At 38.6% G+C, this 27,935-nt stretch overlaps 5 protein-coding genes and 1 long non-coding RNA gene across 13 annotated transcripts; 3 read left to right on the forward strand and 3 right to left on the reverse strand.

The window, feature by feature from the left end:
• Positions 1–619: 619 nt before the first annotated feature.
• Positions 620–3,762, reverse strand: LOC123466476. 2 transcript variants are annotated; one of them, XM_045171026.1, is made up of 5 exons: positions 3,617–3,761; positions 3,406–3,544; positions 3,215–3,345; positions 3,061–3,133; positions 620–728 (listed from the first exon to the last, which is right to left on the reverse strand). In XM_045171026.1, the coding sequence occupies exons 2-5, from the start codon at positions 3,537–3,539 to the stop codon at positions 644–646; spliced, it is 423 nt and encodes a 140-aa protein (XP_045026961.1). In that variant the 5' UTR covers positions 3,540–3,544; positions 3,617–3,761; the 3' UTR covers positions 620–643. The 2 variants fall into 2 exon arrangements, with proteins under 2 accessions (XP_045026961.1, XP_045026963.1); XM_045171028.1 differs by having other exon boundaries at positions 690–728; positions 3,061–3,129; positions 3,617–3,762.
• A 121-nt stretch (positions 3,763–3,883) lies between these two features.
• On the forward strand, positions 3,884–7,014 carry LOC123470591. Of its 4 annotated transcripts, none has more exons than XM_045171020.1 (7): positions 3,884–4,041; positions 4,115–4,355; positions 4,417–4,752; positions 4,816–5,181; positions 5,253–5,338; positions 5,407–5,475; positions 6,792–7,014. In XM_045171020.1, the coding sequence occupies exons 1-7, from the start codon at positions 4,015–4,017 to the stop codon at positions 6,891–6,893; spliced, it is 1,227 nt and encodes a 408-aa protein (XP_045026955.1). In that variant the 5' UTR covers positions 3,884–4,014; the 3' UTR covers positions 6,894–7,014. The 4 variants fall into 4 exon arrangements, with proteins under 4 accessions (XP_045026955.1, XP_045026956.1, XP_045026958.1 ...); XM_045171021.1 differs by having other exon boundaries at positions 4,819–5,181; XM_045171022.1 differs by having other exon boundaries at positions 3,907–4,046.
• Positions 7,002–11,204, reverse strand: LOC123470590. Of its 2 annotated transcripts, XM_045171019.1 has the most exons (3): positions 7,705–11,203; positions 7,295–7,492; positions 7,002–7,222 (listed from the first exon to the last, which is right to left on the reverse strand). In XM_045171019.1, exon 1 carries the CDS (start codon positions 10,147–10,149, stop codon positions 8,851–8,853), a length of 1,299 nt encoding a protein of 432 aa, XP_045026954.1. In that variant the 5' UTR covers positions 10,150–11,203; the 3' UTR covers positions 7,002–7,222; positions 7,295–7,492; positions 7,705–8,850. The 2 variants fall into 2 exon arrangements, with proteins under 2 accessions (XP_045026954.1, XP_045026953.1); XM_045171018.1 differs by having other exon boundaries at positions 7,295–11,204.
• Positions 11,205–13,550: 2,346 nt separating this feature from the next.
• LOC123470593 lies at positions 13,551–21,888 on the forward strand. Of its 2 annotated transcripts, none has more exons than XR_006644358.1 (3): positions 13,551–13,561; positions 19,348–20,219; positions 20,292–21,593. It is a non-coding gene; the product is annotated as an uncharacterized LOC123470593 (long non-coding RNA). The 2 variants fall into 2 exon arrangements; XR_006644359.1 differs by lacking the exon at positions 13,551–13,561 and adding an exon at positions 21,782–21,888 and having other exon boundaries at positions 19,768–20,219; positions 20,292–21,708.
• On the forward strand, positions 15,826–17,757 carry LOC116918906 (vesicle-associated membrane protein 7). 2 transcript variants are annotated; one of them, XM_045171025.1, is made up of 7 exons: positions 15,826–16,018; positions 16,110–16,322; positions 16,385–16,522; positions 16,582–16,672; positions 16,746–16,813; positions 16,890–16,982; positions 17,573–17,757. In XM_045171025.1, exons 2-7 carry the CDS (start codon positions 16,116–16,118, stop codon positions 17,642–17,644), a joined length of 669 nt encoding a protein of 222 aa, XP_045026960.1. In that variant the 5' UTR covers positions 15,826–16,018; positions 16,110–16,115; the 3' UTR covers positions 17,645–17,757. The 2 variants fall into 2 exon arrangements, with proteins under 2 accessions (XP_045026960.1, XP_032780595.2); XM_032924704.2 differs by having other exon boundaries at positions 15,933–15,953.
• On the reverse strand, positions 17,747–19,102 carry LOC116918907 (ribosomal RNA-processing protein 8). The gene is made up of 6 exons (XM_032924705.2): positions 18,956–19,102; positions 18,635–18,854; positions 18,418–18,579; positions 18,188–18,347; positions 18,046–18,122; positions 17,747–17,988 (listed from the first exon to the last, which is right to left on the reverse strand). Exons 1-6 carry the CDS (start codon positions 18,975–18,977, stop codon positions 17,781–17,783), a joined length of 849 nt encoding a protein of 282 aa, XP_032780596.1. The 5' UTR covers positions 18,978–19,102; the 3' UTR covers positions 17,747–17,780.
• Positions 21,889–27,935: the final 6,047 nt, after the last annotated feature.

Genomic DNA, 27,935 nt, shown 5'->3' on the forward strand with positions numbered 1-27,935 from the left:
TCCAGTACGTCGGCGATGGGATGATCAGAGTACGTTAATAATACGTCAATATTGGGATGGTTTTTGGAAAAGGTGAAGTTATCCGAGTCGAATATCCTTATAACATTCGTTATATGTACCAAGTCGGGTTAAAGATTGCCATCCCAGATGGTACATGATTTGTATATGCCTTTTATGCAAAAAGTGGGATTAGACTTGAATGAATAAAGTAATCCGAGTCGAACATACTTTTAACATTCGTTAGATGTACCAAGTTGGGTTAATCATTACCAACCGAGATGGTACGTCCCTTCCATATAAAGATTTGGATAAGATTTGAATAAATGAACTATTCCTACACGGATGAACTAGGTATGTCCCTTTTTGGTAAAAATTCGGCTGCTATTTGAATAAAGCGTATACATCCAATAGTCATGGGAGAGGAATATCCAGACAATATATAAAATGGGATCTGATTTTAAAATGGCCTTGTCCGAGTCGAATAGAAAACGGATGTCTAATTTATGTATTTTTTCGAATGCAATTGGAATGAGATAATGATATCGCAGGTTATCGACGAAGTATGTCCGTACTATGTACTAACTAGGATATAAATCACAAATTTTGTGTATCCGAGATGGATGGACAACAATAGTCGATTCATTTATGGGTACTGATTTGAATAAATTAATTTCTGATTGCCGTACAAACAAGGGACTATCCATGTATTGATTTTGATAATAATTACACGAAATCAATTCACATTCATATTAATTATGGCAGATGCGAAAAACGACCCTGTTTCTGGAAGACTAGTTGGAAGAAGAATACATTTAGACAGAACGGATGACAATAAAAATGATTCACTTGTGAGGGACAAACCAGAGACAAGAAATTCATCTAAACAACTGGATGATAACGGGTATGTAAAGAAATCCCCTTGTTGTTCAAATTTTTTTCCCACAACATAAATCTTTCCATCAGTCATTTTTACAAAATTATCAATCAAAACGATCATTTTTGGTGGGCCATTAATAAGGACACAATTATCAGGGATAGCGACGGATAACTTAGAATATTTGAATAGCAGTAATTTGAATTGTTTCCCGGAAATGAGCGCAGGGATTATGGGACCAGATGTATGTGATTTTTCCAGCTTAAAGCCTTCTACAAATCGTCGACTGTTCTGGTTCATAAAAGTATGGCGTGCTTCCTCGTCTAATCTCCTAACAATTTGTTGAAGAGGCCGACCACTTTTTTTTAACATGTTTTTCATTGTTTGCAATTTGTTTTCAAAGCAAAATGCTGCAAAGTCGTCTAAACATCCATGTATCATCACGTCCTGAGATAAGTGGATTAGCGAATGAACATTGTGTGAAATGAATTTTTCTCCATAAATATTTGCACTATTGCTAACAAACAATCTCAACAAATCATTTGCATAATTTGCATCTCGCCCGCACGAATCTCTGTTAGTCAACAGCCTTATTGCCACGTGAAGTAGCATGAAGTGGTCGTAACTGGTGGAGCTCAAGTATTTTTTGTATACTACGGGTCCTAAATAATTTTGATCCAACTTAAGCTCAGTTGCTTTCCAACGAGGTAAGTCTTCAACTGCCCTAGGTTTTCTAGCAAAATCTGAAGTGACAAACTTACTTAAGCCAACACGGAAAACTGAAATATCTAAAATGTCATCCTTCTTCAATCTTATTTTATCAAACGGATCGTTAAACCAAATTCCCAACATTTTTTTATATACCCCAATATTTACACAATGCATTGGGTCAATAACTACGGCTTTCAAAATGTCTTCGAAAAGGTCTTCTGCGACTGACCTGACTCCATTTTTGTTATGATGTTGAATCTGTGATCTCTGGCGGAAGGAATGGTCTGTCCGGAGACTAGCATTAACGTCCGGATGAGTTACTCTACCACCTCTTTTGGTTTCTAGGGATGTCGAGATATTTGCTACCCACACGCCCTTGGAAATGCATTTTCTGCAGCCGTAATAGGCATTATGTGAAGCGATGTTCATCAAGAACGTCGTAGCTGGAGCATCACATGACATTCCTTTAATGGAAACTGAAATGTTTTTCCCATCGAAATTAAGGCCGTTGATTTTCAGACGGATGTACTCATCACGAAAAGGTGCAAGGAATTGATTGACATCCTTCGGTTTTCCGCGTCCATGATATATCCCCGCAACAAACACGAAGTCAAACCCTAAAAATAAACGAAATATTTCCAATGAATAAAAGTAAACTTGGAGAAGCTGAAAAGTAAATGGCTATAGATTATATGCGATGAAAGCAAGCGAAACAGGAATTGGCGTTGCCTGCTATGCTTTGCTTCAGAAGTAACATCCGCTTGTGCGTCGCAGGAAGAATCTGATAAATTGAAACGTCGCCAGTTTTTTTCTCATGGACAAATCCGAGGAATCTCACAAACAAGTATCTACATGCAAGCACAGGAGAAGCAGATGTTACAGCTGGAGCAAAGCAAATCCAAGAACACCGCTTCGCCTTTTCCTCGCTTTTATTTAAATTTATCAATACGGTATACGCTAGAAGGATGTTTGAACTGTAACTTTCTTACCAATTACTCGAAAGATGATTGGCCAAAATTCACTAGCACTGCTGTTGGTAAGAGGGATTCCGTCAACATTAAAAAAAATCACTATTTCTCCTGGAATTGGTCTCCCCGTTCTTTTTAAATGTGACAGAAATGCTACCAAAACAGATTCAATTCCAACGTGGTGATATTTTCCAGGTGGTACATCGATAAATTCCAGTTTCCCTCGTGATGTCTTAAGTAGCGTTCTTGTATCGAGTGGTAAGTAGTCTAGTAGTGCTTTGTTCTTCAAAATCTTCAATAAGCTGTTCACATGAACTCGAGAGACTCTTGATGTGACGACCCATTCAGCCAAACTGTTCCTGACAGATGAGCCAAAATCTCCAGTTGGTACAAGGCAGGCTAAATTATTAACGTCATCGTCATCGTCACTTGAATATAAACTCCAGTCAATCTCAGAGTAGTCGTAACAATCATCTGAATCATCAGATGATTCGATAGTTGTGTGATTCTTCATCATCAAAGCTGTTTTCATCATAACTTTCAGGGACGATTTGTTCATGAGCTTGCTCAGAGTCACTACCTAAAAATAAAGAGATAACATTTAATGATGTGTAAGAGAAAGTCATGCTTAACTATATTGGTAACCAATTGAAGAACTTACTTTCATTGCGTACAGGCTCACAAGAGGGAGCAGGTAAATTATTTGGTGAAATCGGATTGACATAATAAGCAGTGACCAATTGCTCAGCTGCAGCGTTTGTTGGAGGTTTATGTACTATCTGCTGCATCTCACTGCAATATAGAAATATTTTTAATTATGTTGTAGTGTGAAATATGGAACTATCATTTTACCTTGGGATGCCTTCCTGAAGGTTGCTGTCAGAAAAATCTCTCACGTAATCCTCCAATCTTGCATTAATTCTGTTTCTCATCTGCCTTTGTGAAACAAAAGACTTTTTCGTCTTTCGATCTCCAGGATCAGCCATTTTCACTACAATATTCCAAAAAATTGATCTCATATGAAACGTCAAGGAAGGTAACAAATATGTAAAATTAAATATACCTGTACGAATATGTGTGAAGAAACGTGAACGGCGTAAAGTTGTAGGCGTAGCAGACTAATTCTATCATACAACAAACACACTAAGAGGCTGCCATTTTGGATTTTTGGCTGATTACAAATTCAAGATATTGTACTTCATTTTAACAATGAAACAAATAATATAATTTCTAATTTAATAATAAGAATGTAATAAGAATGTAATTACAGTTTTTAAGAAATTCAGCATTCATTTTCTTTTACTTGATTTCAATCTGGCAACGTACTGCGGATTAATACAGTCATTTGTTTTCACTCAAGCATGAAAGTGACGCTGGCTGAAGACCACACTTCATCGGTTTAAGAAGCATCGGAAGCGTGGGTAAAAAGAAATTAATTAACCATTACACTCTGGAGTTAGAATGTCTCAGCAATCGCAAAAAAAAGATGTATGGTAGTAACATTCTGCAATCTACTGCTTTTCACTGTGGACTTTTTGATTCTAAACAATTTTTTATGTAGGATGGACTATTTTGGATTATCGATTATGTACGTAACTGGGGCTTAGAAACTTGCGTGGTACCGTCAAATTGGATTTATGAAATTGAAGTTCCTGATCCTACTCGTGGTGTCGTTGGAGTAAAAATGGCTTCATGTTGTTATTGGCCAACAGACAATTATTTGTTAAGATGCACTCGTAGAGCTGACCCAGATGGTGGACCTCATTGGGAAAATTATTTTGCAGATATTCGATTCCCATTTGGTATTCTGAAATTCCATGTTTGTAGTTGTGTTAGTCTAACTTTTCCATTTTTCTCTTTCAGAATCTTACAATTTAGCGAGGCAAAACTTAGACCAGGCTACAAAGAATTCAGATTTAGACACACGCCCAGTGCAGGAAGGTGGTAAAGGAGGAAGAACGAAGAAGCCAACTGAGCCATATAGTCCTGAAAATCATCAGGAAAAGATTCAAAAGAATACAAATCAGAAGAATAAGAGTCAGAAGAATAAGAGTCAGAAGAATAAGAGTCAAAAGGGTAATGTACAGTCTTCATCCGATGATGAAGGTCCAAGACGTGCTGCCACCATGCTGGCTGACGCATTACCATCAGTACCAAAGCACTTTTTGCCAGCTTCAACTTCAACAGCATCAGCTTTAGGTAATTCATTGTTTGTGTGAAATATGTTTGTAATAATTTATTCCAAATATTGATTCAATTTAGAAGAATCATCACCTGACATGTTTCGTGAGACCTACGTAAGTTTAGAAAACCAATCGCCAGTAAGCCAAATTCAAGCAAGTCAAGAACTTCTGCCAGCAAGCCCAAGTGGGTCTTCGAACTTAGAAAGCCTAGACTTGCTGACAAGTCCAAGTGGGTCTCAGAACTTACATAGCCAAGACTTGCTGGCAAGCTCAACTGGGAGTCGGAACGCCGAAAGACAAGAGACTTATTGCTCATCAGACACGGCGAAGTTGAATAGTACATCAGTTGGAGTCCAAAACAACTTGAAAAAGGCGAAAAGTAAATCTCAAGATACGGAAGATTTTGTCGACGAGACACCACAATTCATTTCATGCAATACTACAGGCAAGTTCAACATTCGTTGTGCAATCCTTTACTACTATGAATCATGTTAATCAACCCAAATTGTTGACTAGATGCCGATGTAACGGGCCTATTGTCAAGTGGTGTAAGTTCGGTGAATGCATCTAATGGTGGCTCAATGAATTGGACGAACACTAAGGTATATATGTAAAATGCGTGAATTGGAACAACAAATAACTTTCTTTTGAAATTAGTTTATTATTTCAGAAAGCAAATGTCAGCATAAATAATGGTCCATCCTATGAGCATTTGATGGTCATGAAGGCTCTTCAGCAAGTAATAGAGCTGTCAAAAAGATTGATTTGAGAATAAGAAATATTGAAGACAAAATTGATCGGAAAATTACTCCTGAAATTGAAGGAAATAATTGGGAGGGACTTCCACTTAAAGACGTAACTGAATTTCAAGCATTTGAGAAAAAGTTATTGTCGGACCCCCAGACGTTTGATGCTGTGGTAAACTCAAAGTTTTATTATTCCGAAAAAATCAAGTATTTTATATATTTGAATTCTAAGGTTCTTCTAGTGGAAAGATGCGGTGGCGATACTGTTGCTGAAGCGGTAACTAGGGCGTGGGATCGAATAACAACGAAGGAGTGTCGATCTGCTTGCAATTGGAATTAAGAAAAAGGGTGTGAAGAAACATAAAATTTCAGGCTCTAAAATTGTTGATGCTGTTCACAGTAAGTTGAGGAGTATAATTTTTGAAGATTGTTAATATCTAAACAATATTTTTATTTCAGAGGGTGTCCGTAAAACACTACCAGACGCTAAGGATTCTCAGTTGGAAAAAGAAACGAAAAAACGTTTCGTACGGGCTCCAGAAAAACTGAAACCAGCCAAGGCATCGTCTTCGCAAACATCACATGTTGGTGATGAAGAAGACAGCGACTGAGTTAAGATTTCAGTGAACATATATCGACATAGAATCAGCTGTCGGTGTATTCCTGCACAGGATCTCGATTGATTTATTATATTAAAAGATTCAACTAATGAAACAAAACAATCAAGAATAACCAAGAATCACATGAGTTTAAAGATAATTCAAGCTTCGAGACCAGATCAAATACTGGATTCAGTCTCATATGAAAGTCAAGAGAATTTTTTGGATATGGACTGCAAGCTGTAGACACGGGTAAAGATAATTCATGTATTATATAATATTCCTTATGCTTCGCATGTGTCTATATTGTTCTTATTTAAAGTTAGTCATGAAGGAGGTCTTTATGAAAAGGGAGATATTTGTGATCCGGCCTCGACAGGAAAGATCTTCTACAGGTATGTTGCTCATCAATATTTATTTACAGGCTTCTGGGAAGCCAATGCAGCTACCGTTTGTGTTGCGGTTCAGTTTTACCCTTAACAATGGCCAATTCCGTCACGCTGGGCGAATTATTTTTCATAGCTTGTTTAGTTGAGGTCTACAATTTTTTCAGTACGTTAAAAAGTTTTCTTACAAGCCCATGGGCTTGTAAGAATGCTCTGAAGATGTCGCATGAGTGCACTCATGCGATACCAGCCATGCTTGATTTGCGGTTTCGTTGTCTTTCCCCTGAATATTCTGTGAACCTAACCTTATTATGAATTTTACAGGTCTTTAAGAATTACCGTCGGCTTTCCTGTCCTGATCAACACTCGTCCAATATTCTATCAATTATCACCGGAAATGCAGTTGGCCGGATGGAGTACTACTAACGGTTGTTGTGCTGTTATACCTGGCCGTCCAGTCTATAAGCAACACTGGCAAGAACATCTGATAAAATGATAAATGTTTACATCCATTGATTTGATTTAAAAATAAACCGGTATAATCTAATCGAATTATTCTTTTATTAATTTTTTGGTTAAAAATAAATAAAATAACGGGACATACTGGAAGGGGTATTGGATAGAGAGTGTACGTACTAAGGACATACCATGTATATACTATGGGCCACAGCAGGGTATCGTATATTCATCCAACGACATCCCCAGTACATCCGGAAATGCTACCGTTGAACGTTTAACGGACGTCTCTAGAACCACTAGACAAATCCAGTTTCATCCTTGTTAGTTGCTTATTTTATATCCTATAGTTATTAAAAACAGGACATTACCAGGGCATACTGGTTCTATATCGCTCGGAGGGGAAGTATGCATATCAAGAGGGGATCCCACGGATAACGGATCCGTATATCCCAAATCCCGCTTCGGACATGTATATTACGTCCCACGGACGTACGTGTGCCAGTAGGGTACAATCCATCTGGAGTGACAAACGCTGTTTTACACGTATCAGCGGAGGCAACAGGTACCTGCCAATAGCCACTCATCAGGTCTAAACTGGAAAAATATTTAGCACCAGCAAGACGATCAAAAACGTCATCCAATCGGGGTAAAGGGTAAACATCTCTTTTTGTCACTGCGTTTAAACGTCTAAAGTCAATACAGAACCTAAAGTCACCTGATTTTTTTAAAACCAGTACTACCGGTGCTGCCCAGGGACTAAATGATGGACGGATGATACCTTGTTTCAGCATATCGGCGACTTTTTCAATTATGATTCTTCGCTCCACAGCTGATACGCGATACGGGACGCAACTAATTGGTTGAGTGTCGCCAGTGTCAATGGAATGCTCCGCCATGTTTGTAAATCCCAGTTCGCCATCTGCTGAGGGAAAACACCGTAGGTGTTTGCTCAAGAGCTCGAAAACGGCACTCCTCTCTTCTTCCGACAAGTTTTCGCCTACGCGAGCGTCCATCAAGATCTTCTGCTTCTCATCGGGTTGAACAGCATTGTTAACCAAGGAGCAAACAGGATTTTCTGGCTGTTCTTCTTGCCCGACGACTACCATGTTGTGATCGAAATCAGCATCTACATACGCTATAAAACCTTTACGACGTAACACAAGAGATGACATTTTCATATTTAATACGGGGATTTTAAGTTTTCCCGCTGACACTTTTACCACACAGGATGGAATAACCCATTCCATACCAGGACGAGCACACATATTTGGCCTGACGATAACATTACCAGTGAATTCTTTAGAAATTTTAGCTTTTACAAAACAAAGAGACTCTGCTGGTATAACAACTGATTCCACAACTTTAACTTCTGTGCCTATCACACGAGGGCACCTTTTTGTTTTATTCTCTACCTCCAAAGAATCAATCAGCTCGTCAGACACAAAAAAAATGTTCTCATCGTCCTCTTTAATACAAATATTTTGTTCTTCAATGCCAGCAAAACGAACTTTCTTAACTTTTGGTCTGTTTGAATCAAGAGATTTTAAAACAATTTTACCATCTTCTACAATCAAGTTTGATTTACTTTTCAAAATCCAATCTACCCCAAGAATCAATGCAAATGGACAATTTTTAACTACAGCTACTTCATTTAACTCAACCACCTTATTTTCACATTTTACTTTTAAAGAGCAAAATGAATCAACAATGACTTTTTTATCATCCACCCCAGTTAGATTTACAAAAGGTTTCTTACGATTAGGATCCAAAACATTCCCTACTACACTAAGTCTTATAGCAGACAAACTAGCGCCTGAATCAACCAGGCCAGTCACTTCACCAATATTTTCTATGAATACCTTAACCAGTGGAAGCTGGGGACGACAAGGAAGGTGTGCATAACCGGTTAGCATAGGCCTTGCTCCTAACTTCCGGTCGGTCCTTTTCCCGACTTTGCTGGGCAGTGACGGGAGATGTGGCCAACCACCCCACAGTTGTAGCATTTCCGTTTGCTAGGGTCGACCCATCCTCCTCCGCTACGATCACCTCCGCTTCTTCCACCACGATCACCTCCGCCTCCTCCACCACCGGTACCACGACTCCCTATTGTCATCTTGTTGAACTGTGCAGTCAGTTGATGAACCAGCTGGTTGCCAAATGCTGTTAGAGTGGCGTTTAAATCAGGAGCGCTAGATGGCGCCAATGGTGGGGTTGCTGTCGGAGCCGCTGGTGGAACCACTGGTGGAGCCCAAGGTGGCGCCACTGGTCCATGTGCTGGTGGAGGTACCAAGCGAGACGCAACGCCAAGAGTCTCTAGTTCCCTTATCCTCTGAATAAACTCCGTGACGTTGGCTGGACGGTTCGCTGTCATGGCGGCCACATGTTGCCAACTTGCGAGGCCATCTATCAAAAATGCAACCATCTTCTCCTCATTAAGTGGGATAGGGGCAACACGCAATACCTTATGCTTGTCCAAAGCGTACTCTATACCCGATTCGCCATTTTTCTGCCGCCTATCTTCCACTAGATGGAGCCATTCACTCACGTGCAATCGAGGTGAAAAATTCGCCGTGAATGCCAGCGACCAATTATTCCAAGTTGCGTGGGTGTGGCCTATGTGGATATGCCAATCCAACGCTGTTTTTAGCAGACGCCTTGCTGCTACTTGAATGCGCTGCGCATCTGTCCAGCCCTCGGCCACGGCTACCCTATCAACGAAATCAATAAAATCTTGCGGAAAATCCATCAGCTTACCTTCAAAGCATGGAATGGAGTCGACAGCCGCATTTGCTATACGTGGAATGGGTAAAACTGGAGCTTGGGGAAGATTTTGCTGTTGCTGCTGGTTCTGTCCGGCTGCTGCATTGTTGGCCAGCTGTTGCACCAAGTTCGCTGACTGTTGACGCTGTTGGTCCAACGCGTTCAAAAGATCTGCCGCCTGATTTTGGGCAGCTAGTCGATCTTGGCCCATTGCCGTCGTGAGATTTCTCAGCGCATCAATTAGATCCTGGGGCAGCGCCATGTCTGGTACCCTTGAAACTGCAGTTGCCGAAACTGGTAAATTATAAGTGAGCCTACTCACGCCACCACGCAGGGACGGTGACGGTACTTGTGTGGTCGGCACTACTACTCGTGCAGGTTTCAACGGCGTGGCAACCGTCCTGGTGGTTGAACGCGTTACTATTTGAAATGGCACTGAAGAATCTGTACGCTTAGGCGGCATATGATTTCCCAAGACCTATCGATAGGACTCCACACACTTACTTACTACCAAATGTTAGTTAAATATACAAAAAAAAAAGGAAAAAAAAAAATAAATAAATAAATGAAATACAGATACGGGTGGTTGTTGTCGTTACGACACACGACAACTGGACAACGTGATCGGGGAAAGAGAAAAAAAAACAAAACAAAGCAAAAAAGGACAGAATCAATACTTATTCTGCTCAATACTAGAGAAAAAGAAACGAAAAAAAATACAAACTCTGCTCAATACCGGAGCAAAAAGCGTATTAACGCGAAGGAAAAAAAAAGAAATGGCGGCTATCACGCAGATTATATAAGCCACACATACACACACACACACCAAAAAAAAAAAAAAAAATGACACGAATTATTCCCAGGCCTCAACGGGCCACGTGGTTTTACGCGCGAAAAGTTGGGGGGTTGGGAGGGGGCGTTTCAACCCAAAAAAAAAGGATGCGAAAAATTTGGGGGAGGGGGCTGGTGACACGACAAGAAAAAAAAAACTACGTGAATTTCGCACGGGCAGCTCTCACAAAGAAAATTTTACAAAGAGAGAGAGGAGAAGAAAAAAAAAAAAACAACAAAAAATGAGAGCTATTCAATGGCCCGTGCCCGACTTCTGACACCAAATGTTGCAATCTGCTCAGCCGACGAGCGGATTCGACTAATCAGATTGTTTAAATTACACGAATAAATAAGTAAACGACAAATGAATTAGGGTTCTTACACGAATATATTAAACACGAGAAACACAATGCGCGCGAAGGAGCCAGGTGTTGGCCAAAGCTCTCTCTTAAACTTGCTTACGACAGTAAGACTTACGGAGACACACTTGTCTCGACTGCTACGCCAGGTCTAACTGTCCTACTCGTGCGCCGGCCGGCTTACGTGACAGTCACGCCAACTGACGGTCACAAGGGACAATCACAAGGGCCCTCAGGGCACCCAAACAATACAGAAAGGGACTCATAGGTGGAGTAAGGAGACAGACGGGGCCGTCTGCAACAGTACTAAAAAGGTTTTCCTGTGTGATTTCAAATAGAAGAATTAGATAGACACATTCACTATTAATAAATTTGTCGAGACTTACCTAGAACAAAATGTGCATTACAAACTCTAATGTTATTTGTTTTTGCAACCCGGGGCACAACAATATTGAAAACCCATGAAAGCCCTACAGAAAAGATTTTTTTAAAAATACAAGAAATGTGATCTGGAAACAGAAATTGCTACACATACTAACCAAGATACGTAGCAATTACCTGACACAAAAAAAAATTTAAAAAAATTGAACACTGATTCACAAAATCCACTTTGTATTGGGAAATAACACTTTCAGCCAATACAAACAACGCAAAACATGACATAAACAACCAGAGAAAATGGCGGACATCGAAACAATTGACACGCGAAACCGCGATGTGAATTGCCTCTATGATAAATACGTAACCTTTCTACAATGAAGTAGAAAAAACTCTTTGGTAAACATTTTGACAATTTATGAAACATTCTATTGCTATGTTTATCTTTAACAGAAATCTTACCTGGGTTTGGCAAAAGAGCATGCGGTGGCAAATTTGTTTCTTCGTTGATTATGTACGCAGGTAAAGTATTATCCGAAAACATAGAAACGATGCTCAGCATATAGTCAGTTTGTTTTTTATTGAAAACCATTTTCCGTTGGTTGAAACGCGAAAGAAACACAACAGAGAACAGATTACTTAAATCCAATCAAAAACGGTTAATTAGTTTGCTCACAACTTACACCACTGACTTATTCCCCAAAACGAGTGACCCAAGGGAATGATCCTCAACAAAAACGTCCATATGGTCATTTCCAATAGGCAAGGCTCAATGGCATTCATCATTTCGTTTTTGAAAATGCGCAAATGCAATGGTTAGCCATCGTTGATTTGTTAAAAGAATTATTTATATATATATATATTATATTTATTAAAATAAGACCAAATTTGCTGATTTCTCTCTTCATTTTAAACTATCGTATCGTATCGTATTTATTTAAAATTGACAACCAAACCAAACCAATACACGTACACGGAAGGCTCCGTACACGATTTACCCAATTTCTGCCGTCGTCTGCTAGTGATAAACCGTGTACAAGCCGTGCTAAGCACTTCCCACTAGGGGGCGGAGATTGGCAAATACACGGTATAATACACGATGTACCCAGTACACGTACACGACGATGCGTACACGATCTACACTGGCCCAAATGAAAATATTGAAAATATTAGCTAGTTCATGGACTACTCTAACTAAAGGACGGGACTCTTTCCCTATCTCGCCTTGTTAAAGGGTGTCGTTGTGGGCTATTTTCATGAAAATATAAAAAAATACACCATTAAATGCAGCTTTAAAAGGCGATTGTAACCATCTAATTTTTTCTTTATAAACTGTATCATTTAAGAAGATATTGCGATTTTAATTTTGGTAGGAGGGGGAATTGGGCGGGCCGCCGGTGCCATCTATCAACCAAAAATCGCAAGTTCTTGCTGATTGACAACTGAACTCGAAATTGTCGGGTGCCATCTATCAACTAAAATCGCATGATCTTGCTGATTGACAACTGAACTTGAAATAGAGCAAGGGCGAAGCGCGTACCCCTTAAGCCTCGCTTACACTAGAGGTTTTTAAGCTTTTAAGCTTTTAATTTTAAGAAGTTAAGGTCTTAGGCTTTTAAGTTTCTGGCTTACACTAATAATTTTTGAAAGTTTAACAGCTTAATAACTCAAAAGCTTAATATCTTAAATATCAAACTGGTTTGATATTTGAGCTTTTAAGTTGTTAAACTTTTAGGAAAGTTTAAGCTCTAGCCAATAGGAATATTCGGCTAGTGCGTACTTCTTCGTAAATTTTTTTGCACTGGTGCCACCACAAAAAAGGTTATTATATTTGTAGTTTTATTTCGGATGTCTTTTACGAATAAGATATTTCTTTTTAAGTAGAGTTACCGCAAATAAAAGAGCTGTGAATCCAACAACACATTTCGTTTCCACTGGTACACGTAAAAATCGTAGTTATCCATTTTGATGACGCTTAACATCAACACAAATATAGCACTTCGTCTGCTTATATTTATTTGCGTTTGCATGAAAACTAACTCCGCCTTCTTTTTTAAAAAAAGTCACTTGACAGTGTAAGTTGAAAAATTTAAAACTTAGCTTAACTTCTTAAGAACTTAAAAGATTAAGGAACTAAAAGCTTAAGAAGAACCTCTAGTGTAAGCGAGGCTTTACTGTTTTACGAGCGCACCTTACTATTTTAAGAGAGAAATCTAAAAGCTATCTTAAAACCATATGGTGCGTTCGTAAAAGAAGGGGGGTACGCGCTTCGCCCTTGCTCTATCGTAGAAAGAAAACAAGCAATGAGTTAGGATTTTTGGTTCCCAGATGGCACCGGCGGCCCGCCCAATTTCCCGATTTTCTGATACAAAATAATTAATATCTCTTTAAGGGTTAATTTTCAATATAGGGACATTTCATCAGTCAATAATTATTTTTTTTAACTTAATTTAATTAAAAATTAAAAAAAATTACATGGGTGGCATAGGAAATGTCGAAGAGTCCCGTCCTTTAGTTAGAGTAGTCCATGGCTAGTTGCAGACTTACAGTGTTGCAACTTCTGAAACAAGACCGGCGCCGCGTCAATAGTTAACCTAGCGCTCGGACCCGCGCCAATCGGGGAGCTTTTTAGTCGATCCGGTGCAGGGATAATCTTAATCGGGGAAGTGATTTCGGTGCTCGGTGCGGTGATATCGGTGATCGGTACCTTCCCCGATTATCAATGAATAGTGATCTAAATTGGCAGTTGCCCTGCGGCCAACAAGAACAAAATGTGATCCTAGTCACGTGATTTTCGTTGGCCTATTAGAACTCAAGGTCACTGGTAAGACTAACCCCTATGGCTGAAGCGGTGCTATCGGTGCATCACCGATTATAGCACCGTTCCGCACCGAAAAAAGAAATCCCCGCACCGAACTTCCCCGATTCATTTAAATCGGGGAAGCTTAGCGGTGTCCCCGATTAGAATGTGATCGGGGTCGAGCCCTACCTTAACCCAGAGCCAGAGTCATATGTTGATTTCGGATGGCTGCACTCGGTGCAGTAGCCAGTGCACACTGGCTCCGAGCGAGAAGAGTCATGTGACGTCATGCACTCCACCGGGTAGTCAGAAAATGGAGGTTACACTCGAACACTTTTTTCACTTTTTACGCCGTCTGGAGGACGTAGCGGACAAAAGAAAAAAGGCTCCTATCACTTGTCGATTTCGGATGGCTGCACTCGGTGCAGTAGCCAGTGCACACTGGCTCGGAGCGAGAAGGGTCATGTGACGTCATGCACTCCACTGGGTTGTCAGAAAATAAACGTTACACTCGAACACTTTTTTCACTTTTTACGCCCTGGAGGAAGTAGCAGACGAAAGAAAAAAAGGCTCCTATCACTAAACAACACACTCTCTAAATTCGTCTGCTAGAAATTGCACTGCACCGCTTGCACTGACTAAAAAGGTCGGACAAGAAAGTGCAGTTTTCGAGTGACCTCGGGCGGTGCCGGAGTGCCACTGGAACGTACAAATTCGATGCACCGAAAAAGTGGATTGCACTAAGATTACCACTCGAACAACTTTTTCTCGGGGCAATTGCACCAGTGCAGAAAAGTGCAGCCATCCGAAATCGACATAAACAACACACTCTCTAAATTCGTCTGCTAGAAATTGCACTGCACCGCTTGCACTGACTAAAAAGGTCGGGCAAGAAAGTGCAGTTTTCGAGTGACCTCAGACGGTGCCGGAGTGCCACTGGAACGTACAAATTCGATGCACCGAAAAAGTGGATTGCACTAAGATTACCACTCGAACAACTTTTTCTCGGGGCAATTGCACCAGTGCAGAAAAGTGCAGCCATCCGAAATCGACAATAGAAGATAGAACCCTGATTGGTTCACGACATGGGGGGAATCGTCTGTCGTTGTGTCTAATTTCGGAAATAGCAGTCAGAGCCTCCAGCGGGTGTGTGATAAGTGCACCAATCAGGAAACACGTTTGAAAACTTCAACAGCCAATCACGATAGGAAACGAACAGTGCAGACGATACCAGAAAAATTGAAGGTCGAATAGAAACACTGACAATGGCCGTTGAATAACTCAGTTTCTCTCGATAGATGACTCTGATTCTAGTTTCCACCACTGTGCCCCGCCCCAAAACCGTCGAAATTTTAGACATACAGACCAACGAAACGCGGTATAGGGATTCCTCTCAGCGTGAACCAACCTGGTTCTATGACTCTGCCAGAGCCTAGGGATCGGCCCCGATCACACTCTAATCGGGGACACCGCTAAGCTTCCCTGATTAAAATGAATCGGGGAAGTTCGGTGCGGGGATTTCTTTTTTCGGTGCGGAACGGTGCTATAATCGGTGCTTCACCGATAGCACCGCTATCCGATATCACCACACCGAGCACTGAAATCACTTCCCCGATTAAGATTATCCTCGCACCGGATCGACTAAAAAGCTCCCCGATTGGTGCGGGGCCGAGCGCTACCAGAGCCCCTAGCCCCTACGACATCTATTGGCAGCCATTTCAAAGCTGACGGATTTCTTTTATTCAGCAGTCGAAACAACGATTTTATCTGATTCTGAATCCCTTCTTTACATCTCAGAATCATAACATTCCTGTCCGAGAAAGAATTGCAATTCATCTTATTGCGTGTTGAGCGTACACTATAATTTACTGACATTTAGTACTTAAGCTGTACATGAATGTAAGAAAGGGAGACAATAGTAGACATTAAACTTACATGTCACATAAAAAAGAGCTAATAACACCGTAAATATTGAAACCTTCTAAATGATATTAGCATATTTTTTTTATAAGTTAAATTAAAACGATGTATTTTTTCCTCCGAATGTTTTTGTAGAAAAACATGCCACTTCTTTACAGTGTTGTAAGCCGAGGGACTACCGTCTTGGCTAGATATGCCAACAACTGCACTGGAAATTTTTCTGAAATAACAGAGCAGGTTCTCGCACAAATCGGAATAGATGATTCCAAAATGACTTATTCTCATGGGTCTTATTTGTTCCACTATATTTTACAAAATCGTATTATCTACCTGTGTATCTCTGATGATGTATGACATGTTTTCATGTGCACACCTTAGATGTTATGTAAATGGGTCTTTTATTTTCTTAGGAATTTGAGCGCTCCAGAGCTTTTTTGTTCCTGAATGAAATAAAAAAGAAATTTACTTACACTTTTGGAGCACATGCATATTCTGCACTACCTTATGCAATGAACATGGAGTTTTCAAAAACCCTAGCAGGATTAATGGCAATTCATTACTTTTAAAATTTATTTTGAGAGAGTTTTTCATATTCCTAATTGGCTAGAAACACTTCTCTGAATCCCGGGATATCGACACCGTTTCCCAAGTTCAAGGAGATCTAGATGATCTGAAAAATATCATGGTGAAGAACATAGGTAAATGAACTATATTTTGGATTTAAAACATTTTAGCATTACGTGCGACCTAATTCCAATATTATCTCATCAGATTCCTTGGCGGCACGCGGGGAACGACTAGAATTGCTAGTTAATAAAACAGAAAGTCTCAGTGCGTCTGTACGTATAATTTAGTATTATCAATTAATGAATTTTCCCTAGGATTGAAACTAAAGTATGCTCTTGGTAATTGTAGTCAGTAACGTTCCGCAAATCAAGTCGCAATTTGGCTAAATCCTTATTCTGGAAAAACATAAAAATAGCTACAATCACGCTGACGGCGATTTTGGTAAGTTACAAAATAGAACGGGAACTAAAATTGCATTAAAGATTTTCTCTGAAAAGTATTCGTCCCGTAGAACATAGCGAAAGCTCTTGGTAATTGAAATGTTTATATGACTTTATGTATAACTTATTTGCTGAGGTCGTGTACGAAGGAAACCGAAGTCTGGGTTTCTATCTAAAGATCTTGATTTAATTTCCCAATATTGGTTTGACGACAACCAATGAGGAAAAATTGTAAAATTTCAGGAATTGTGATGACCACAGTAACACAATTACTTAGTACAGTTCTGTACTAAGCAGAGCGTAGCATGATATGTCCTATCCTTGCAGAAACCAATAACCACGTCACGCTGTAGTCTTTTATTGCAAACCTAAAACAGTTGACGCAATGGAACGTGTGAATACGCGGACTGTTCGCCCTGATTTAAAAGTAACGCACCATGGTTAACTAGAGTGTGACTAAAAATCCAAATCTCGGATTGGCGTTATGTTAAATTCAATATTAAATAGTCCAGTCTCCGCCTTTGATAGCCCGTCTTGTGTCCCAAAATCCCGACATTTAAAAACCGCTTAGAATTTTTTTTTCTTTTACAGGTTGTGGTTTACTTTGTCGTTTCCATCGCGTGTGGAGGTCTTGATTGGCACTCATGCGTGAAACAGAGTTGATGAATAGTACATGCGCCGTAAGAAAATCATCTCAAGAAAACAATTTTGTATAATTCGGTATATGATTGGTTAATCTTAAAAGGTCACTGAATACGATATTTGTTCCGTTGTTACGATCGATTTTGTATTTTCTTATTCATCTTTTTTTATAAAGACAAGGTTTCAAATACAATCTTGGTATAGTTGCTTTAGGACTCAGATTCTGGATCTTGTTAAACTTTGCTAAGAAAAAATATTTCTGCGAACTATTTTCTTTCAGCTGAAATCCAAATCTTTCTATGTTTTTCAAAAATTCTTGAGTATTTTGGCATCTGCTTTCAACTTCCGCCACATATAGCATACCTCTAATTAGAAAAATTATTACTTAACTTGCACATTACTTTCACTGATGACCAACATACCCAATCCTGAGAACTCTATTGGCTTCTTTTAGGAAATCATGGATGTTGGAACCCATGAGAGATAGACAGAAAACAACCTGCCACAAATAAAGAATATTGCTATAACAACATTTAAGCTAGTTTTATGTTAAGTAGAAAATACCACATCAACAACTTTCATAGCCAATGGAACTGAAGCCATGTCACATGCAGTGACTTTGTCATTGGCTGCTACAAGGTCAAAAGAATGAACTTGATTAGGTATTGTTTGTGCCATCTGAGCCTCACCACAACCAAAATCAGCAACTACCCAGTGCTTTGGTCTTTGACAATAAAACAACATGTAACAAAATTAGAGCAATGCTAATTATACATGGTTACAATTAATTTTACCCTTTTAAAATATCAGAAATGATTATATCTAATGGGTTTACTGGCCACTTTAAAACCTGGTTCTTAAACCCCTTGTGATAAACATCAAATGATTCTGGATCTTCTTGGAAAAGTTCCCATGCCTCACTACTGGTTGTAGTATAAAGCTTTTCATTAAGATATCTGTAACAAAGTACTATTAGATGCCATGGGAAAATAAGAAATGATAGTTAATAACCTGAAACGTGCAGATTCCAGTCTTTTTCTAGCATCAGCTGCAAGATCTTTTGGTTTTGGTTTGGCTTTAGATGTCTCAATATGAGCTTTCTGCTGTATGGTACAAGGATAGATCTCCTTCTTTACTAGGGCAGCCTTTAGTCGCTTAACGTACGCCGATGACGCACTGGATCGGACATTTTTCGCTTTTGTTGGAGTTACCCTTTTGACACACGTGGACACTAACAGTTTGGGAATTTAGGGTAAATGAAGCACATTGAATTTCTACGTACGTAGATTATATGCGCTTAGTAGTAATTATTTAAAATGTTGCTTGTTATACCTAACCGTTGTTTATTGCCCATTTTTTATAGAACCTGGGTGCAATCATCCGTTGCGGTTAAAAATTGAGACCTATTGCAGTATGGTTCGTTTTGATGTATTACCCAGCAGATGTCGTGGTGGGGAGGGAATTGTTGTTTCTGTACAACATAGTTTCGCCTCTCGCGTGTCAGCATGGCTGAAATTTTATCCGACTAGATTTACTTAACTATACTTAGTAAATTTAAATTAACTAAACTTAACTCTTACTTTTTAAGTATAGTAATTTAAAACCGAACAGTACTAGCATGGTATAATAGGTTAAGGTACTTTCACTGGGCTCTTTTCATGTGTCTTCGATTTCAGGCCCGTAGGTGGTGCTGATTGAAGGAGCAGGCCGGATTTACATTGTAGGTATAGACCTTATTAAGATCCAAAGGTATGGGTCAAGCCTACCCCCTAGCGGCGCGTTTCAGTGTGAAGGGGTGCCGTGAACAGCCGCTTTTTATTTGGCTTGCCGCATGTGGCATGGTAATAGGCTATTCAACGGTAGCAGGCGACTACCACATTTTTCGTAAGTTTATTCTTCTTTTTATAAACTGTAGAAACACCACAAATACAACACACTCTTGTATTTCCCATTTCTTGTAATGTTGTTCGAAACCGTGTAATCCAACATATGACAGAAACTTACGAAAAATGTGGTAGTCGCCTGCTACCGTTGAATAGCCTATTACCATACCACATGCGGCAAGCCAAATAAAAAGCGGCTGTTCACGGCACCCCTTCACACTGAAACGCGCCGCTAGGGGGTAGGCTTGACCCATACCTTTGGATCTTAATAAGGTCTATAGATCTTATTGCAATTCAAAAGTACGCGACAAGCCAAAAGTCGTGCGCAGCTTACGCCGATGCGCACCACTGTGGCCTATAGCCGAACTAAAAATTGTTTTATGCTTGACTATAACCATTCGTACGATGCTTTACCACAGACGGATTGCCAGTTATTTTCCAGTTGACATTTCGTCCGTTGTTTCAGTCACTGCAGCGTAAAACCTTGTTATTAAATAACATGAGACGAGTTTGTTGTATTTGTGGTGAATTCGAAACGCAATCAAGAAAAAGTTCTTTCTCTTTTTTTTCAATTCCTAAGAAACATGGATTATTGCGTGCAAATGAGATCCAGTTAGTGGAAAGACGAATTTCAGCTTGGAATGCTATTCTTGGGCAGTATTTAAATAGACACTATGGTATTCAATGTGTTTGTTCCAACCATTTCCATTCAGGTATTTTTTTCATTTATAATAAATATTAGCCTACTGTTGCAGTAGTTAGGTAACTAAGGTAATATTTTGTAGGTAAACCATCATATCTGTACCTTGACAATGATGTTGATTGGGTTCCGTCCAAAAATTTATCCAACCTTCAACAACATGAAGAATCTGGTATTGAGAATGTGGCTGATTGCAGCTTACAAAGTGAAGCATTAATTTCTACAGAATCTGAAATGGTACCAAATTCAGTACCTGGTATTTCATGTGACATTCACTGTGAAGATAGTAATTACGACAAGAATTACAACGACACACAACTGCATTCACTGATTGAAGAATCCAAAAGCTAAAAGAAACAATTGGTTCTTTGGAGGAAAAACTCAAAAAAGAAAAATTAATCAATAGAATAACCGACAATGACAAAATGACCAAGTTTTATACAGGACTCAAGTCTTGGAAACTGTTCTTAGTAATGTACAAATTACTTTTACCTGGAATTGATCACTGCAGTTTATCTACCAAACGATCACTTCAAACAGAAGAGCAATTTCTGTTAGTCCTCATGAGGCTGCGACTAAACTTATCCGAACAAGACTTAGCTTACCGATTTCATATTTCTCAAACATCTGTTTCCTCTTATTTAGCAAAATGGATTGATGTAATGTACATTCGTCTATCCAGAAACTTCATGGTTTGGCCAACAAGGGAAGCTTTAAGGAAATCAACGCCAACATATTTTCGAAACAAATTTCCTGGATGCGTGAGCATAATTGATGCTTTCGAAATCCCTTTGGAAAGGTTCAACAATCTACTAGCTAGGTCTTCAACTTTTTCATTTTACAAGGGCAGGAACACTATTAAATATCTAATTTCAGTAACACCTGTTGGATCTATATCGTACATATCTCAGGGATATGGCGGTAGAAGTACAGATGTGCATATTACTTTGGATAAAAAAATGTTGCTGTAGTTGATGATGAGAATTTCTTGGATAAGCTCCAAAAAGATGACGTTGTATTGGCCGATCGAGGATTTCTAGTAGAAGAAGAAGTTCGAAAGAGGGGTGCAAAATTGATCACTCCTGCGTTTCTCGGAAGAAGAACACGACTTACACGTAGTGAAGTAAATTATTCCAGAAAAGTTTCAAATGTACGCATTCACGTTGAGAGAGTCATTGGTAAATTGAGACAAACTTTCAGAATTTTGAGAGACAGAGTGCCTGTAAGTTTGGTAGGAGGAGACAAAGATAAAATTTCTTTTTTTGATAAAATTGTTTTTGTGTGTTGCTGCTTAAGTAACGCAAACCCTAGTGTTGTACCAATTCGCTAATTTCTCCATTAATGTACCAAGTTTCCAATTTCAAAATAAAAAACCCTTTTTTCCAAATTAACGGCTTGTATTCTTTGTAGATAACACTTTCAATTTTTTCCCTCTACTCAGTCCCACGTTATTGGTGATATCTTTAAATACGTTACAAGAGTTATCTATTGCTGTATCACAGGTAACGGAGATACTTTTTGATGATCTTTTGGTTGCTTTTCTACTTTCATAAACATTGATTTTTTCAACTACAGGAGTGCTATTGACATTTTCTTGTGAGATCTTCTTAGGACGGCCTCGAGTTTTTTTCCCTGTAACATGACTTTATATTACAATGAAATAAATGTTATTGGAATTAAAATTGTACCAGTAACAAGTAGAGATGATGATGAAACGAAACTTGCATGAAATGAAAACAAACTTGCAGATTCCATGACCATGAGTGCGATCTGTCTGCTTAACGGTAAAGCATCGTACGAATGGTTATAGTCAAGCATAAAACAATTTTTAGTTCAGCTATAGGCCACAGTGGTGCGCATCGGCGTAAGCTGCGCACGACTTTTGGCTTGTCGCGTACTTTTGAATTGCAATAAGATCTATAGAGGAAAAGATTGTTTTATTCCTGAATTGTTTTTAAAAACTTTTATTTGGTGAGTGTCGTATTTTTTATTTTGTAGATTTCACTGTCAGAAATACATTTATGTTAATTTTGCGTTAGCCACACCTATATAACTATTTTTAAAAAATTATAAACTTTCACTTCCGCGGCGCGCCAAATATTTTGGTAACTGTGGAAACAAAGCAGACGAAACATTTTTAACGATGTAAACAAAGTTTGGTAACTACGAAAGGATTGTGAACGACGATTGTGCTCCATTCCATTACACAATTGGATTACAAAAAGTCAACTGTCATGCAGCTGCCTAATAATTGAAATGGAAACAAACCTACTGCGTTATTCTAAGGTAACAAAAAAGTAGTTATAAGAAAATTAACTTAAGAATTGGAAATCATTTTTCAAATCATTTTTATTGAAAATTATCAATTTTCAAACAACTATTGAAGAATCTTTCTTCAGATTAAAGTTTTTCAATGTGTGACAAATTCAACTAACCAGTAAAGAACAAAAGTCAAGACCAAAATCATCTTGAACTTCTCTTTGTTTCTTGCATAAGAGCCAATAATTCATTAATGCAAGACCAAAATCATCTTGAACTTAACTTTGTTTCTTGCGTGAGAGCTAATAATTCACCAATGCAAGACCAAAATCATCTTGAACTTCACTTTGTTTCTTGCGTGAGAGCCAATAATTCACCAATGCAAGATTAATACTGGAAATCCTATTATACCATGGTACTAGCATGGTATAATAGGTTAAGGTACTTTCACTGCGAGAGGATTGAGTACCCTAGCGATGTCTTCGATTTCAGGCCCGTAGGTGGTGTTGATTGAAGGAGCAGACCGGATTTACATTGTAGGTATAGGGGAAAAGATTGTTTTATTCCTGAATTATTCCTGAACCACCTACGGGCCTGAAATCGAAGACACTTGAAAAGAGCCCAGTGAAAGTACCTTAACCTATTATGCCATGGTACTAGCACAGACTAAGAAGTAAAGACGGTGATCGGCTCCATAAGCCTGAGAGGAATCATCTGAAGCGATGCTCCTGCATGTCGGTAGGGGTCAGGTCGTATGGTTCCCAGTGGATATCAGTCGTTTCCCCTTTTCCCTACTGATTACGTGCTTCACACACACGCATTTTCGGGTATATGTAATTCATATGGATTTTTAGATTTTACATCATAATTTTATATATCCCTTCCCCGTGCACCGTGAATTTTTACTTAATTTTACTTACAAGTTTGGGTGTATAAAAAAAAGTTTTATGTGACCACCGTTTCTCTTGAATATTTGGATTTTTAAATGAAATCTTGAAACACTTGTGAATTGTAGGCGTCATTTACATTGTTTACATTGTGGTTTACGTTGTGGTTTAAATTTAAATTAATTTTTAATGTCTATTTATTTATTTTATATACTAAAATATTAATATAGGGCAGATACAAACGGCGAAATTAGTTGTATGCAATGAGTGTAGTTTATAGCTCGCGCCTACTACTACCTTCTGTTGAATTCGAAAAAACAACAACCAGTGTTTCACGATTTCTTTAAAACGAAGTATATTTAAGAGAAAAGGGGGTCACATAAAATTAATTTTTTCTACACCCGAATTTAAAAGTAAAATTAAGTAGAAATTCAAGGGACACGGGGAAGGGCTATATAAAATTATAGTATATAAACTAAAAATCCATATGAATTACATTATACCCGAAAATGCGTGTGTGTGAAGCACGTAATCAGTAAGGAAAAGGGGAAACGACAGATATCCACTGGAAACCGTACGACCTGACCACTACCGACATGCAGGAGTATCGCTTCAGGAGGGTTATAGGCGATTGCAGTCTTTACTTCGTAGTCTGTGGTACTAGAATTTAACTTAACTAAACTAAACTGTTACATTTTAAGTATAGTAATTTAAAACCTACCAGTAATAGATAAAGTATTCTAAATATAACTTAAGTAAAGTATAGAATAAATTATAGTGAAATTAAAATTAATAAACACCAATAGCATTAAAACATTACAATTAAAACAATATTTACCTTACAAGACTAAATTATCCAAATAGAGAAATTACAAATAATTTTTATTTGCTGTATAATTTCACAGCACAGGAATAACAACATCAAAGCTATGAGGAAAAAACTAAAATGGTCTTGGAAAACAGTCTGCTAATTGAAATACCACACTGTTGTATGGTCAAACTAATAATTATTATTTATTGAATTATTAATTATTTTATTTACAATGTCAATAAAAAAATAAAATAAGAATGACAAAAAATATATAAATACAATCGATACATTTAAACATTTATTACAACGTTTAATATAACAAGACATCGTAGCCAATATAGTAAAAAGTAAAAAGTATAGCAAACTGACAGTATAGTTAATACAAATCTCAATAGAGCGACATCCTACGTTGCACGTTCTTCACAAATGCGAAAATCTCATTTGTGTTCAAGTTGGTCTGCTGCGGCTCCAGCGTCTTATGGAGAAACCAACTTCTTCATGTTAAAAAATTAGTTTTCATAAATATAATTAAGATTTTCCCCCTTTTCTTCCTAACAGTGGATACCCTATTCATTTTTTCATTTCCCAATTTTTTTTCTAGCCCTAGTTCTATCTGGTTTCTTTTTTAGGCATATCATTGTGATTGTGAATGACGTCCATACTAAATTATCAAACGGAATTAAAGATTTTACTGTAGATTTCTTTTTTTTTTACATTTTAAATCAAAACTTTCTAGAGCTTCACTGTAACTCTTTATTATTTCACTTGACGAGCTAAGAAACATTGAACCGTTATTTGACATGACTATATCGTAACTGTTTACAATAATAAATACGCGCATAACCACACTTAACTCAAAAAATTACACTTAACTTAAACAATTAAGTATCATAATCCTATATACATTTTTTCTATAAGTGGAATAACTAATCTTTACTTTACTTAAAACCAACAAAAAAATTCACTTGCTAAACTAAGTAAAAATTTTACTTTACTATTTCTATAAAGTAAAATCAATTAATCAAGAAATTTAGTAAAAAAAACAAACAATAAATACCAAGTACTAAATCATCTTCATTTCACCAACTCATAACCTCGATCGCCGCAATCAAGTGTTATACCAAAGCGGCATGCAATGCTGATAATTTTAGTAATAAATACAGTAGCAATAGCAGATTTAGTAAAAACAAATATAAATTATTTACCCTATTATATAATATGTGGCAACAATGTAACATTAGTACTGCTTGCAGACATAGAATCAACAAAGCTCAGATCAGTTATATATATTACAGGCTTACAATTAAGTAAAAGTAAATTAAAAAGTTAAGTAAATCTAGTCGGGTAAAATAGACTTTAACCGATAAAACAACACTTTTTCTCAAGAGGGCCTTATGGGACTAAAACACCAGATGGGATTGGGCTGAATTGCGATATGGTGCAACTCAGCATCCGCTGCCCACATAACACAAGGCAGTCCGTCGGATGTCCGACAGATGTCGGGGTCGGATGTTGAGTACATCTTTTTGATATCCTCCGGACAGCCCGATATCCGATTTGGATGTCCTACGGATGTATTTTATTTTGGTTTTGACCGCCCTAAACAGCGCCGTCAGACATTCTAAGGATATCCGAACGGGCTTTCATTTGGCTATAAATATGACATGTATTGGACATCTATTCATGAAAAAACATTAGGCTATACCAGGATTCGAACTCGGGTCTCCCGCATCACAGTCGAATCTTATTCCACTTTGCCAATCTACAGATATATTATATATCATTTTCGAACAATACAATCGAATTGTTGTAAAACACTTGAGCTTTTTCGATAACAAATCACATACAGGATTTTTAAGAAGTCAAGATGATGTCGAACTTAGGTTAAACCAGAGGTATATAAATTGAAATTAAACAATTTATGCTAAATATTTTTTGAATTTTAAACTTCAGCATGATTTATTAAGTTTAAAGTAGTTTTTTATTATTTGAAATTATAATCCTATCATAAGTATACTTGCTTTTAATATTATTAGATGCCGAATAATATTTATTTTCTGTGAGTTAATTTTCAATGGCTTGGTTCCCGTAAGCTAAACGGAAAGCTTGTGCAAACAAACTCACGACTTTCATATATTTTATTCATTTTTTGTAATAAATTTTAAAATAAACCATCCGGCAAATAGATCATTACTCCTTTATTTTTAAAATTTTTCATTTTAAATGCTGGACTTCAAATAAAAATACGTTCAAGGGAAAAATTTGAACACGGTTAAGTTTTCTTCCTCTCAAGAAATTTTGACAATTAATAATGAAACTTAGTGATCGGCCCCAATTAGTTCTAATCGAGTTAACCGCCCCGCACCGATAAAGTGCATTCGGGGTTGAAATAAGGTGCCACTTTTTCAACCTGGGCGGTGCGGGGAAAAATTTGAGGTTAACCCGTTGCCCTGAAGCAATAAAAAAAATGCCGTTCTTTCGGTTTCAGAGTAAAAATCGGGGCAAGCGGGTAGAACGAGCTATTATCGGGGTTGTTATCGGATAGATCGGGTCAATCGATAATGTTTTTTGCATTGATGAATCGATTGATTGCAATCCAATTGATTGCAAACCCCAATTGAATTCGGGGAGAAGAATTTTCCACCCTGAGCCACGCCTCCTTGGCCCGAAATGAGAAACCCGATTTGCAAAAAAGCACCCCGATTGGCTCGAGGCCGATCCTTAAATGAAACAATTGAAAATCTTTTTGGCTGTTGGAAGGAGGTCCGTAGAATATAATTTTCGCACATCCATTGCACTTCCAAGGTGACTAGCCGACGGACATCCCTGGAACTACCCATTGAGTACATAGATATCTAACGGATGTTCGGCCATGATTCGGACATCCGACGGCAGAAATGTGCTATATGGGTGAAGGTCTATTCCCAACTCCATCTCGTTCAGGGACCTGAACCCTGTCAGGCAAAACATGACGACAACTCCTGGTAGGGTTCAGGTCCCTGGCCTCAATTTGCAGCAAGAGATAGGCAGCTCAATTCGCAACTCCATCTCGTTCAGTGGTCTATAAACTGGAGGTCGAAGAACTGTCGTCTGCTAGGGCTGTTTTGCTCATCTCGTCTGCTAAACCTTTAGAAAATTTGGGGGCATCCGTTAGGGGCGCTGACTACCCGGGTTAGTTATCATTTTCGCCGCGTAAACCCAATGCCTGTAAACTCGTATACCTCCTATGGCGGTGACGCATTACCTGGCAACTATGGAACGCCAAATTACCCCCTAAAATTTCAGCACCTCGGCTAGGGCCATTTATTTTTTTTGCAGAAAATAATCACCATCCACCAACGCCATCTAGCGGCCATGGGATTTTTTCCGTTCAAATATTTTTTCGGTCACGAATCATCACGAGACCGGTATAATCGGATGCGGCTCGTTGAGCTGGTTCCGACGGTGCAGGTCCCGCCGTGATCGGATCCACCGTTCGGCCGCAGAGGATTTTGAAAGCAGGGAAATTATGATGGGCCTCTACCTGCCCTTTTCCAGGAATTGCAGGTCCCAAGCGCAGCCGCGTTCGAGATTGATTTTCAAAAATTCATAGCGGCTGAACGGTGCGTCGGATCGCGAAAATAATTCGACAGCTGCGATCGCGTGATTGCGCTCTATCCAGCGGTAGCAGATGAGGAGCCGTGCGACCGCTTTTTCCGGTAGCTGACTCGGCCGGTTTCGGCATGTCTGATTTTCACGCGGAATTCACGGTCCAGCTGCTCCTGCCCGGCTT

The sequence above is a fragment of the Daphnia magna genome, linkage group LG3, assembly GCF_020631705.1.
Source record: "Daphnia magna isolate NIES linkage group LG3, ASM2063170v1.1, whole genome shotgun sequence".
In the NCBI taxonomy this organism is placed as follows: domain Eukaryota; kingdom Metazoa; phylum Arthropoda; class Branchiopoda; order Diplostraca; family Daphniidae; genus Daphnia; species Daphnia magna.